The following is a 12,042-nucleotide window of genomic DNA, read 5'->3' on the forward strand; positions in this document are numbered from 1 at the left end:
GTGTGTGTGTGTGTGTAAATAAAACCATGAAAAATCTGTTCCCCATACCTTTTTAAAAAAAACTCATGAAAAAATGATATTGCTACATCTCTTCTCAGGTCATGTTTTATCAGTCAATCATGCAGACACTTTAAGCATTTGAAAAATACTCCTTTCCATACTGGCATTGAAGTACTGGTGTAGCACACATGGTAATAATGGATCTTCTCCATAACTCAGAAACATTTTGTATATAGGAAATGATATATTACCTTATTCCAGCAATACTATAGGTATTCACCAATTTGTGAGTCTTTTCTCCAATTCTCAACAAAATGGATACACAAATAAAAATCTTAAGAGAAGTGTGGCACTATCCATCTACCAGATACCTTTGCAGCCAACCCAAAGACCAGCTCACAGGTAAGTCAGGGTTTACAGAGACAACAAAACAAGTGCAATATCAAAAGCCATCATATGATGGTGGCTCTTTGCAGACAGAGACCTTCAAGGCAAATTCCCATGGCCTTCACACAAAAAGTACTGACTTTCTTTGAACTAGTTCAGAATGGTTTAGGGTGCTTTGTAAGGCGAAAAGTCAAGTGCTTTGGAAGTTTTCTTTCAATAACTTTCTTTAGTGGGTTACATAGATACATATACTTTATAGAGCAAACTCTAAGGAGTCCATTGTTTGCAATCATGGGCTGACATCTTGTGCTCACTTAAACAGTCTACCAGCACTTATTCTGATAAGCAAGTATCAGCTAGATCACACCAATCAGGGGTAGTTGTGTAGGCTTAAACTGTACTGTTTCACAGCCCGACTTTAATATTTAAGAGAAATCAATTTATTTCACACAGAAGCACATTACAAGCTACAGCTAGGTAGAATGCTTAAAATGGTCTGGTGATAGGCATGTTCAATCCACATGTAGACACATTCTATTGTGTTTAACAGAGCTCAATCTGCAAAACAAAACCTCTTTTTATGCAGTTCCAAAATATAACAGCAAATTGTGTCTTTGAGTTTAAAATAGTTTTCACAGTCCTAGTCTGCGATGGAGTTACATAAATCCCATGAAAAGAAGAAAAGGAACGCTTGCATCAAGTTATTTCAGGTAACTGTTGGCTGCTTGTTAGTAACATGATAAGGCAAAGTCCAGCCTATCTTCAGGATCTCCAACAAATGCTTTAACATGGCACTCAAAACTTCTCAGAAATGCAGCAGTCTATCAAAGTTATGTTCACCGGTTAGCCACAATGCGATTTTGCATTTATTTTGGCCTAGCAGAGATCAAGAGTTGTTCTCTCAGTAAGATTATGAATAACATCTTTCCGTCTCTCACTTTAATGCGTCAACCTCAGCACTTCAGAAGCATTTCAGTTCCTTTTGTTTTGAAGAATACACATCTATTTTCTTATCACTGACACTTCTGATGGCGGAATCATTTCAGCTGCAGAACAACCTTCAAGAGGAATACAAAAGTTGGAAGCAGTAAGTCGAAGTAGCAACGTGTAACAACTATGTAGGTTCTCATGCTCAGACAACGGCTTACACAGCCTTTTAAAATGTTTGAATACATTTCAAACTTACACCCACACATTTTTTGCCTTTTTGTCTTCTCATCTAAAGGATAAAATACTGTATTTTTTGCTCTATAAGACGCACCAGACCACAAGGCGCACCTAGTTTTTGGAGGAGGAAAACAAGAAAAAAAATATTCTGAATCTCAGAAGCCAGAACAGCAAGAGGGATCGCTGCGCAGTGAAAGCAGCAATCCCTCTTGCTGTTCTGGCTTCTGGGATAGCTGCGCAGCCTGCATTCGCTCCATAAGACGCACACACATTTCCCCTTACTTTTTAGAAGGGAAAAAGTGAGTCTTATAGAGCAAAAAATACGGTAAGTCTCTAATGGCTTTCACACAACTAAGGGGTGGATTGGTAATCTTCTTCCACATGAAAAATAGTAGGCTTTCACTTTCATACCACTTTCTGCCAGAAGAGACATTTCCAAGGCAACAAACAAGGGCAGGAAGTCAGAACTGAGAGGGACTCCAAATATATTGCCACTCATAGTGAGGTATTAGCAAGCCTTCCCATTGATTTGAATTAAGTTGTGGAGGGCCACAGGTTCCCCATCCTTGTCCTAAGACAAATATCTTCTAACTGATATGACCTAAAGAAGTCTCTCCTAGCCCCAGATAAGGTTCCTATTACATAATGAGGGCTTTTCCCCAGCAAAGTTGTCCTATTGGCAAAAGGACTTCAAACTGTGCAACAGGATTTCCTTTTCCTCTCCCTGTGCCCCCCAATCTGTTATGTGGGTTCTTCCAGCCCTCCAGAGCAAATGGGGAGGGCAAGAGGCAGGCAAGAAGAGGAGAGGGAGAGGACATACTGTTGCACAGGAAGAAGTCCTTGCGCCAACAGGACAACTTTGTTGGATGTATCCCATAAAGTGTACCCTTTGCATACAAATAACTGTTGCTAGTTTTATCAGGGAAATCATTTGGGTAATTTCAGCTTTCTAAAATAATGTGATACACACCTTATTGGCTGCTTCCAGTGAACTTATTAGGTTCTGTAGCTCTTCCTTATTCATTTCTATGGAGTACGGCTTGAGGTTACCATTCTCTGTCAAATCCAGATCAAGGTTTAGAAGCGGCATTTGCAGCATGGATAGTTTATCACTAGAGAGGGCAAGCTAGACAGGAGAATGATTAGAGGGGAAAAACAGCTTAGGCCAGTTATGATAGCACTTTTACAACACAGTGAGCGGATTCTGAAAGGCTGATAAAAAGTTATTTATACTAACTATATAGTCATGAAGGTGCACATTCAGGGTATCCTCCGGTAACTGAGAACCCTGGACCAAAAATGTTTAATCAGAAACAACAACAGCAACAAAGATCTGAGCAGCTTTCTATATGGAGCAAATACACAGGTTTCAAATCAGCTGGAGTGAAATTTCCTCTGGAAATAACCCAGTTAAAGGATGTGAATTTGACTTTTTTAAAGCGACAATAAAACATAGAGGCCAAGAGTTCTCCCACTGATGGAGGGAGGAGAGCAACTGCAACATGTCTTCTTCTAGAAGAATTCTAGCTGCCATCAGGTGAGCTGTCTCTAGGAAGAGGTGTGTGATGAGAGAGCCCTCAATGCAGACATGATTATTAACCTCAGATTTGCAGAAAGGGATCTGCCCCCAGATCTACCAAGCAGCCAGAACCCAAGTATCATAAATGGATCTGTTCCTTTGTTCTAGGGTGGGGAATACACTTGCGGATGCCCACCCCTGCTATGAAAACTTTACTGAAATAGGATTGTAAGCCACCTTGTACAGTTTGAGAATGTGTTGCCTTGTTGTTGAAGAGCAGTATGCATCCTAAATAAATACGTGTCATGTGTGGCTACAGATTAAAAGCTCACAATTTCTCAATTAGGTTCCTGCTGAAATGTTCACATTCAACAAATAATGCTTTTAAGAACTCCAATAAGACAAACAAAAAACACCTCTCTTTATCTAATGGCTTCCAGAACAAATTTAAGCAAGAGACAATTTATAACTACAGCGAAGCAAGCAGAAGCACATTAGAAGAGTAATCACTCTTCTGAGCAAACATTTTGCATGATGGCCAGATGTTCTGCAAACTACCAGCTGCATAATTCTCATTAACGTGACCAAACTACTACAATAGATTTAACACAGATCCTCTTATGCCGATCTTATAAACAACCTGAATGTTCTATATATAATCCAAGGGGAATTGTAGGTTATATTGGCATGTTACATTGCTACAACCTGCCATACAGTAAATATGCTGTTGTTGTTTAGTCGTTTAGTCGTGTCCGACTCTTCGTGACCCCATGGACCAGAGCACGCCAGGCACTTCTGTCTTCCACTGCCTCCCGCAGTTTGGTCAGACTCATGTTTGTAGCTTCGAGAACACTATCCAACCATCTCGTCCTCTGTCGTCCCCTTCTTCTTGTGCCCTCAATCTTTCCCAACATCAGGGTCTTTTCCAAGGAGTCTTTTCTTCTCATGAGGTGGCCAAAGTACTGGAGCCTCAGCTTCACGATCTGTCCTTCCAGTGAGCACTCAGGGCTGATTTCCTTCAGAATGGATACGTTTGATCTTCTTGCAGTCCATGGGACTCTCAAGAGTCTCCTCCAGCACCATAGTTCAAAAGCATCAATTCTTCGGCGATCAGCCTTCTTTATGGTCCAGCTCTCACTTCCATACATCACTACTGGGAAAACCATAGCTTTTACTATACGGACCTTTGTTGGCAAGGTGATGTCTCTGCTTTTTAAGATGGTGTCTAGGTTTGCCATCGCCTTTCTCCCAAGGAGCAAGCGTCTTTTAATTTCGTGACTGCTGTCACCATCTGCAGTGATCATGGAGCCCAAGAAAGTAAAATCTCTCACTGCCTCCATTTCTTCCCCTTCTATTTGCCAGGAGGTGATGGGACCAGTGGCCATGATCTTCATTTTTTTGATGTTGAGCTTCAGACCATATTTTGCACTCTCCTCTTTCACCCTCATTAAAAGGTTCTTTAATTCCTCCTCACTTTCTGCCATCAAGGTTGTATCATCTGCATATCTGAGGTTGTTGATATTTCTTCCGGCTATCTTAATTCCGGCTTGGGATTCATCCAGCCCAGCCTTTCGCATGATGAATTCTGCATATAAGTTAAATAAGCAGGGGGACAATATACAGCCTTGCTGTACTCCTTTCCCAATTTTGAACCAGTCAGTTGTTCCATATCCAGTTATAACTGTAGCTTCTTGTCCCACATAGAGGTTTCTCAGGAGACAGATGAGGTGATCAGGCACTCCCATTTCTTTAAGAACTTGCCATAGTTTGCTGTGGTCGACACAGTCAAAGGCTTTTGCATAGTCAATGAAGCAGAAGTAGATGTCTTTCTGGAACTCTCTAGCTTTCTCCATAATCCAGCGCATGTTTGCAATTTGGTCTCTGGTTCCTCTGCCTCTTCTAAATCCAGCTTGCACTTCTGGGAGTTCTCGGTCCACATACTACTTAAGCCTGCCTTGTAGAATATTAAGCATAACCTTGCTAGCGTGTGTAATGAGTGCAATTGTGCGGTAGTTGGAGCATTCTTTGGCACTGCCCTTCTTTGGGATTGGGAAGTAGACTGATCTTCTCCAATCCTCTGGCCACTGCTGAATTTTCCAAATTTTCTGGCATATTGAGTGTAGCACCTTAACAGCATCATCTTTTAAAATTTTAAATAGTTCAGCTGGAATATCATCACTTCCACTGGCCTTGTTATTAGCAGTGCTTTCTAAGGCCCATTTGACTTCACTCTCCAGGATGTCTGGCTCAATGTCAACAACCACACTACTTGGGTTATACGAGACATCCATTTCTTTCTGGTATAGTTCCTCTGTGTATTCTTGCCACCTCTTCTTGATGTCTTCTGCTTCTGTTAGGTCCTTTCCACTTTTGTCTTTTATTATGGTAATCTTTATACGAAATGTTCCTTTCATATCTCCAATTTTCTTGAACAGATCTCTGATTTTCACCATTCTATTGTTTTCCTCTATTTCTTTGCACTGCTCGTTTAAGAAGGCCTTCTTGTCTCTCCTTGCTATTTTTTGGAAATCTGCATTCAATTTCCTGTATCTTTCACTATCTCCCTCGCATTTTGCTTGCCTTCTCTCCCCCGCTATTTGTAATGCCTCGTTGGACAGCCACTTTGCTTTCTTGCATTTCCTTTTCATTGGGATGGTTTTAGTTGCTGCCTCCTGTATAATGTTACGAGCCTCCATCCATAGTTCTTCAGGCACTCTGTCCACCAAATCTAAATCCTTAAACCTGTTCCTTACTTCCACTGTGTATTCATAAGGGATTTGACTTAGATTGTATCTTACCGGCCCAGTGGTTTTTCTTACTTTTTTCAGTTTAAGCTTGAATTTTGCTATAAGAAGCTGATGATCTGAGCCACAGTCAGCTCCAGGTCTTGTTTTTGCTGACTGTATACAGCTTCTCCATATTTGGCTGCAGAGAATATAATCAATCTGATTTCGATGCTGCCCATCTGGTGATGTCCATGTGTAGAGTCGTCTCTTGTGTTGTTGGAAAAGAGTGTTTGTGATGACCAGCTTGTTCTCTTGGCAGAACTCTATTAACCTTTGCCCTGCTTCGTTTTGAACTCCAAGGCCAAACTTGCCAGTTGTTCCTTTTACCTCTTGACTTCCTACTTTAGCATTCCAATCCCCTATAATGAGAAGAACATCCTTCTTTGGTGTTGTTTCTATAAGGTGTTGTAAGTCTTCATAGAATTGGTCAATTTCAGTTTCTTCAGCACCAGTGGTTGGTGCATAAGCTTGGATTACTGTGGTGTTAAAAGGTCTGCCTTGGATTCGTATCGAGATCATTCTATCATTTTTGAGATTGCATCCCAGTACAGCTTTCAACACTCTTTTGTTGACTATGAGGGCCACTCCATTTCTTTTACGGGATTCTTGCCCACAGTAGTAGATGTGATGGTCATCCGAACTGAATTCGCCCATTCCCATCCATTTTAGTTCACTGATTTTTCTTTACAGCATTGGATTTTCCTTTTGCTTCCAGGCATATCTGCAACTGAGCGTCCTTTCAGCTTTGGCCCAGCCGCTTCATCAGCTCTGAATCTACTTGTACTTGTCCTCCGCTCTTTCTCAGTAGCATGTTGGATGCCTTCCAACCTGAGGGGCTCATCTTCCAGCGTCATATGCCTGTTGTCTTTGTCCATGGAGTTTTCTTGGCAGGGATACTGGAGTGGCTTGCTGGTTCGTGCTCCAGGTGGATCACGTTTGGTCAAAACTCTCCACTATGACCTGTCCATCTTGGGTGGCCCTGCACGGCATAGCTCATAGCTTCTCCGAGTTATTCAAGCCCCTTCGCCACGGCAAGGCAGTGATCCGTGAAGGGGAAATATGCTGTAAACCACTCCAATTCAGGAGAGTGAAGAAATGCTGCATTATGTACATCATTCATTTATTGCATAAGACAGGGGTCAGCAACCTAAGGCCCATGGGCCACAAGGGGCCCATAGGGTTTGTTTAACTGCCCCACGAGCCACCCCCCGAACAGAGTCGCCCACTCAGCGAGTCCCCGCACACTGTGCTAAACCGGCATGGCGCAGGGACTTGCTTCCGCAGCACCAGAAATCGCGTCTGCGCAGACGCCGGAAATCGCAGGTGTGCGCAATCTGGCCCACGGAGGGATCTCTGCTGGAGAGAACCAGCCCAGGCGAGGTAAACCTTGCTGATCCCTGTCATAAGACATAACAGCCCACTTCCTTTCTATGGCTCGTCTCAATCTTACGAGAAACAAACTCTCATGATTATACCAACTGTTAATAACAATTGTTTGGAACCTTTACTACATACTATACAGCAGGGATGGGGAACCTCAGGCTGCCTCCTCTCCCCTCAGTTGATCTGCCATAGTCTTTTTCAAAGTCTCACAGACCACATATATTTGTCTAGATAGTCAGCATGGTCACCCTCCAGATGCTGCTGGATTCCAACCCCCATAAGCCCCAGCCATTGTAGCCAATGCTCAGGGTTGAAGGAAGTTGCAGTTCAGCAATATCTGGAGTGTCACAGTTTGGCTACCCTTGATCTAGCAGTCTTACACAGCTAGGAATGAAACTGTTAGCCGAACCTTCAGCTGCCAGTCAAAATCCAGGAGTCGTGCCGAACAGATGCCGTTTGTTCTTTCAATCAGGGCATGCCTGATGTCTTGTTTTCTGCCTTTCAAGCAAGTCACCACAGCTTTTTGAGAGTCAGAACTCAGCTCGTCCAATGGCTGAAGTGCCTACAAAACAAAACAAAAATGGGAAAAAACACATAAACCTAACAGGCTTAACAATTGTATGATAACAATTGGCATTGTTTGTACTTGTAAATACGAGAGTTATTTTTTAAAGACCACATCATTTTTGTGTCTGTTTTGTAGGCACAATCAAAACCACCAGAATGCCTATATTATGTCAGTTCTACCTTTACTCTGACTAAAACATGGGCCTCAGTCTTGCAGCTGAGGACCACATGCAACTGGGTACCACCGATACGCAGGCAAGAGCAGCCCCTACTGCTTTGATAACCAGCAACAAGCAGCTGGGCCCGCAAAACCCTCCATGTGCTCAGCTGTGAAATCCTAAACTGCCTCCCCTTTGTCAAAGCTATGGTGTAGGGAAGTGCCTGAAAGAGAAAATGACTATGTACCAGACTGTAAGAAATTCACACTAGGAGTGACATGGCATCCAGCAGTGAATGGCAAAACTCCAACTTGGGAGTGCAGGAGGAGGCAAATGCAAAGCTGCTTGGTTTGGCTGCAGGTGTCTGCACCTGCCCCCCTCTTTCCAGCTGTTTCATCATCCCTGATCATCTGATTGCAAATCTTCTAATCATGTGGCAGTGGAATGACTCTGTGGTTGTTGGCTGTACAATTATAGCAATGAACTCCTTGTTGGGGTAATTTCCCTCCCCCCAATTTCATTTTTGGGTTTCTTAAAATATATACATACTTTTATTTTTACTTCTGAAAACCTTGGGGTTCCCCATGCATGCTAGTACCTCCCTCTTGTTTCTCAGTGCCCCCATTTTGGCTTCGTTTATGTTGGCACTCACCAACTGGGTTCGCTATCAGAGTAAGAAATGTTCTAGAGCATCAAAGCAAAATCAGAAAAATGGTAACCATTTCAGGAATAAAAATCAAGTACAGGCAGCTCAATGTGTTTTACCAGCTGTAGGTTAATACACCTAAGAAGAAAAGTCTTTAACTGAACATTATCCCAAATGAAAGATTTAAGACATATTAAACTTCATTAGATTCTTTTCATAATCTACAAGAATTACAGAATACACTGGCTGAAGTACTAATGTACAATCTGTTTTAATTAAATTAAATTGAACTTAACTCTGCTTAATTTTGAAGCAGATACCTGTTGCAGATACACAAAGGCTCTGCTTATAACTTTCTCATAACATAAAGAGAATATATATATATATATATATATATCTCGTATTTTTCGCTCTATAAGACGCACCAGACCACAAGACGCACCTAGTTTTTGGAGGAGGAAAACAAGAAAAAAAATATTCTGAATCCCAGAAGCCAGAACACCAAGAGGGATCGCTGCTCAGCGAAAGCAGCAATCCCTCTTGCTGTTCTGGCTTCTGGGATAGCTGCGCAGCCTGCATTTGCTCCATAAGACGCACACACATTTCCCCTTACTTTTTAGGAAGGAAAAAGTGAGTCTTATAGAGCAAAAAATACGGTATATAACTTTCTCATGACGGTTATATTATTACATAAACTAGAATGGCAATACTGAGTCTTTATTTACAAAGTCACAAAACAAGTGCGGATACCTCTTCATCAGAGCGATCTTTGGCAACGGTACTTTTGAAATATGCCGAGGTTTGTTCTAGAACCTCCATCCATTCTGTCAAATTCCAAATAGTGTTATAGTCTTGATATCGAGGGTATGCGCGGCCACAAATCCCATCAATTACTTTGTGAAAGAACTGGAAGAAATGAGTATAAACAAATCTTTAAGAGACAGCTGGTTCTACTGATGTTGCATTTTGTTGGTTTTATAGATGTTGTATTTTCTGATGTTTGTAATTATAAGTAGTGAACAGGATCTTTGACCATCTACTTTGCTATGCAACACCACATCATTTGCAATCAACAGTTTGATCACTCCCAAATGATAGTCTTAGCAAAATTAATTAAAATTAATAAAACGGACGCTGGGTATGCCTCTGTCCAGCAAGGGGTTCTGTTGAAATTACTGACTTAACAATCTGATCACCCACCCACCCCATATGGAGACAGTTCAGAATCATCTGTCTTCAGGGTTGGCCCGAGACATTTTGGCATCTGAGGAAAAAACACAAAATGGCATCCCCCTCCACACCTGGGAAGAAGAGGTGAATGAAGATCTACATCAGAAACAAGGAGGGGCCATAAAGCTCTACGGCAGTCGCCTCATGGGTTGGCCGGCTCTGCCTGTGAGATTACCTGCTGCTTCTGCGCCCATGTCTGTGTTATGAACACACTAACTTTGAGCCTTTTCATGTGCATTAGTGAAGAACAAGGGGTGCCAACTTGAATAAAATATGGGGGGGCAGGTAAGCCACGCCCACATAATTGATCACATGACACAACCCCCCCACACACACACTACTTGAATGGCAATGCCCAACAATCTTAAAAATTATTTTATTGGGGGGGGGGGCGACCATTAGGAGTTGACTCCTATTGCGAAGGGCAAAAGCACCAGGTCATGCTGTGGAGGCCATGCAGTCAGTTCAGGGCTCCACCAGCCATCAACCCTTCAGAAGCTGGAGCACTGCTGGCATGAAGCAAATGGAGCCTCCATGAACAGGAGCAGAAACCCGAGGGATGTTGGGGTCATTCGGGAAGGGGACGGCCCATCTTTTCCACGCCCTGCTTGTGAACCCTCACACATATGCTGGAGGCAAAACCCCGGGCTTTCAGCCATGGCCAAACTTGGCCCTCCAGATGTTTTCGGACTACAACTCCCATGATCCCTAGCTAACAGGACCAGTGGTCACGGATGATGGGAATTGTAGTCCCAAAACATCTGGAGGGCCAAGTTTGGGAATGGACCGCAGTCGCTCCTTCAGAGCCACCTCTTTGCCTCAGAGCAAACCCTCAGGCAAAAAGGAGCGCGCCTTTTTTACCCAATCAGCGGCCAGCCTTCTCCCCCTCCTCCCCCCCCTCCCAGCGTTCTCACCTTCAGCCTTTCCTCGGCCGGCAACTTTTCCGTCAGCTTCATCTTTCTGCCCCACCCATCCAAGCTGCGCACGCGCGGGGGTCTCGACCCGCTTCCCCAGGCGAAAGCTGCGAACGCGGCGGGGCTCACGTGACCGCGCGCTGGCCAGGCTTCGCCCTATCAGAACTCCCGAATAAAGCCGCTTCCGCCTCCGCGTCATCCTCCTCCTCCTGCGGAAGGAGACTGCGCAGCGGCTGAAGCGCCGCCCCACTCTTTCAACGCACCCCCCCCCCCCCGCTCCCAGCTTCAAAGCCGTGGCTCTCCTTATATTTGAGTTGAAGTGCTAGTCCGGGCCAGGCACTTCCAGAGGGGAGGGCAGTTGGTTAGTGGTCCTACCCTTAGGCAGATCTTTATATCAATGTGTTTATGTTTCAGCAGAACAAGCTGCAAATCAGGTCAAAAAACAGCTGGTATATAATAAAAGTACAATATAAATTAGCAATATCACAATATACTAATCGATCACATTAGATGATGTGAGGAACGTCAATTAACCTTGTGACAAGAAATAGAAAAGCATCAATCAAGCCACCCCATGTGTCTCACCTAGGGTCTTTCGCCTGGAAGGACAGGTTATACCCACATTCTCACCTGAGACAGAAACTGCATTTTCCTCTCACTGTTGCCAACCACCTAGCAGACAAAATGCTCATTAACCCCACACTAGAATAACCAGAGGCTGTTGAGAAACGGGTGAGAAATCGTACAAACTTGACCTACAGCACCCACTCCTGTCTCCTCTGTAAGATCTACAACAGTGGGTTCTTTTCACCCTGGAGCATGAAACATTTTTCATTCATTCTCCCTCTGCTAGTGTTCCAGCCATCATGCACAGTTCAGAGGAAGTGGATATGGAGAAGTTTTGCTTCATCATAACTCTAGGCCATCCAGCTAAGCAGAGAAACTCTCAATTAAAATTGCAGGACAAATGTTACAACAAGCTGAGTGCAAATGTGATGTGGCAGCACCAATTTGCATTTTATTTAGTGATAAGATGCTGCTGCATGAAACTGGAAGTTACAGTACAGTGAATGATAATAAACAAACAACAGCCCCTGCCTGCTTGCCTGCAATCTAGTTCAAGATTGCAAGGCTGAAGTTGGTGCCTGGTTTCTCATCTGAAACAGCAGCTCTTTCTGTCCAATAGACAGCAGCTCCTCTGCCATCCCAAATAAGCTTTGAACAATCCCAGATCCTACACATTCATGAAGTTTGCACCCTTTGAGATGCATCAGCATTCTTTTCC

The 12,042-nt window shown here is 43.4% G+C and overlaps 2 protein-coding genes across 3 annotated transcripts in view; both read right to left on the reverse strand.

Annotated features, from left to right (window-relative positions):
* Positions 1 to 91: 91 nt before the first annotated feature.
* Positions 92 to 10,915, reverse strand: COMMD8 (COMM domain containing 8). Its single transcript, XM_083458512.1, has 5 exons — positions 10,758 to 10,915; positions 9,364 to 9,519; positions 7,652 to 7,804; positions 2,525 to 2,680; positions 92 to 1,445 (listed from the first exon to the last, which is right to left on the reverse strand). Exons 1-5 carry the CDS (start codon positions 10,797 to 10,799, stop codon positions 1,425 to 1,427), a joined length of 528 nt encoding a protein of 175 aa, XP_083314638.1. The 5' UTR covers positions 10,800 to 10,915; the 3' UTR covers positions 92 to 1,424.
* LOC310685618 (uncharacterized protein) overlaps positions 4,773 to 12,042 on the reverse strand; it is an 850,221-nt gene continuing 842,951 nt past the window's right edge. For both annotated transcript variants that reach the window (XM_083458358.1, XM_083458357.1), the window contains one exon: positions 4,773 to 6,921. In XM_083458358.1, the coding sequence (XP_083314484.1) occupies positions 5,014 to 6,519 (1,506 nt within the window). In that variant the 5' untranslated portion in view covers positions 6,520 to 6,921 and the 3' untranslated portion in view covers positions 4,773 to 5,013. The remainder of the gene's footprint in view (positions 6,922 to 12,042) is intronic.

Source organism: Podarcis tiliguerta (assembly GCF_965153285.1).
Source record: "Podarcis tiliguerta genome assembly, chromosome: 9".
Classification (NCBI taxonomy): Eukaryota; Metazoa; Chordata; class Lepidosauria; order Squamata; family Lacertidae; genus Podarcis; species Podarcis tiliguerta.

Excerpts from the sequence above, each read along its gene's own strand:
- COMMD8 (XM_083458512.1), bottom strand. The coding sequence starts at position 10,799 with ATGAAGCTGACGGAAAAGTTGCCGGCCGAGGAAAGGCTGAAG. Across the intron at positions 9,520-10,757 it reads CGGCCGAGGAAAGGCTGAAG|TTCTTTCACAAAGTAATTGA; the intron begins GTGAGAACGCTG and ends CATTTCTTCCAG. Across the intron at positions 7,805-9,363 it reads AAGATCGCTCTGATGAAGAG|GCACTTCAGCCATTGGACGA; the intron begins GTATCCGCACTT and ends TTTGTTTTGTAG.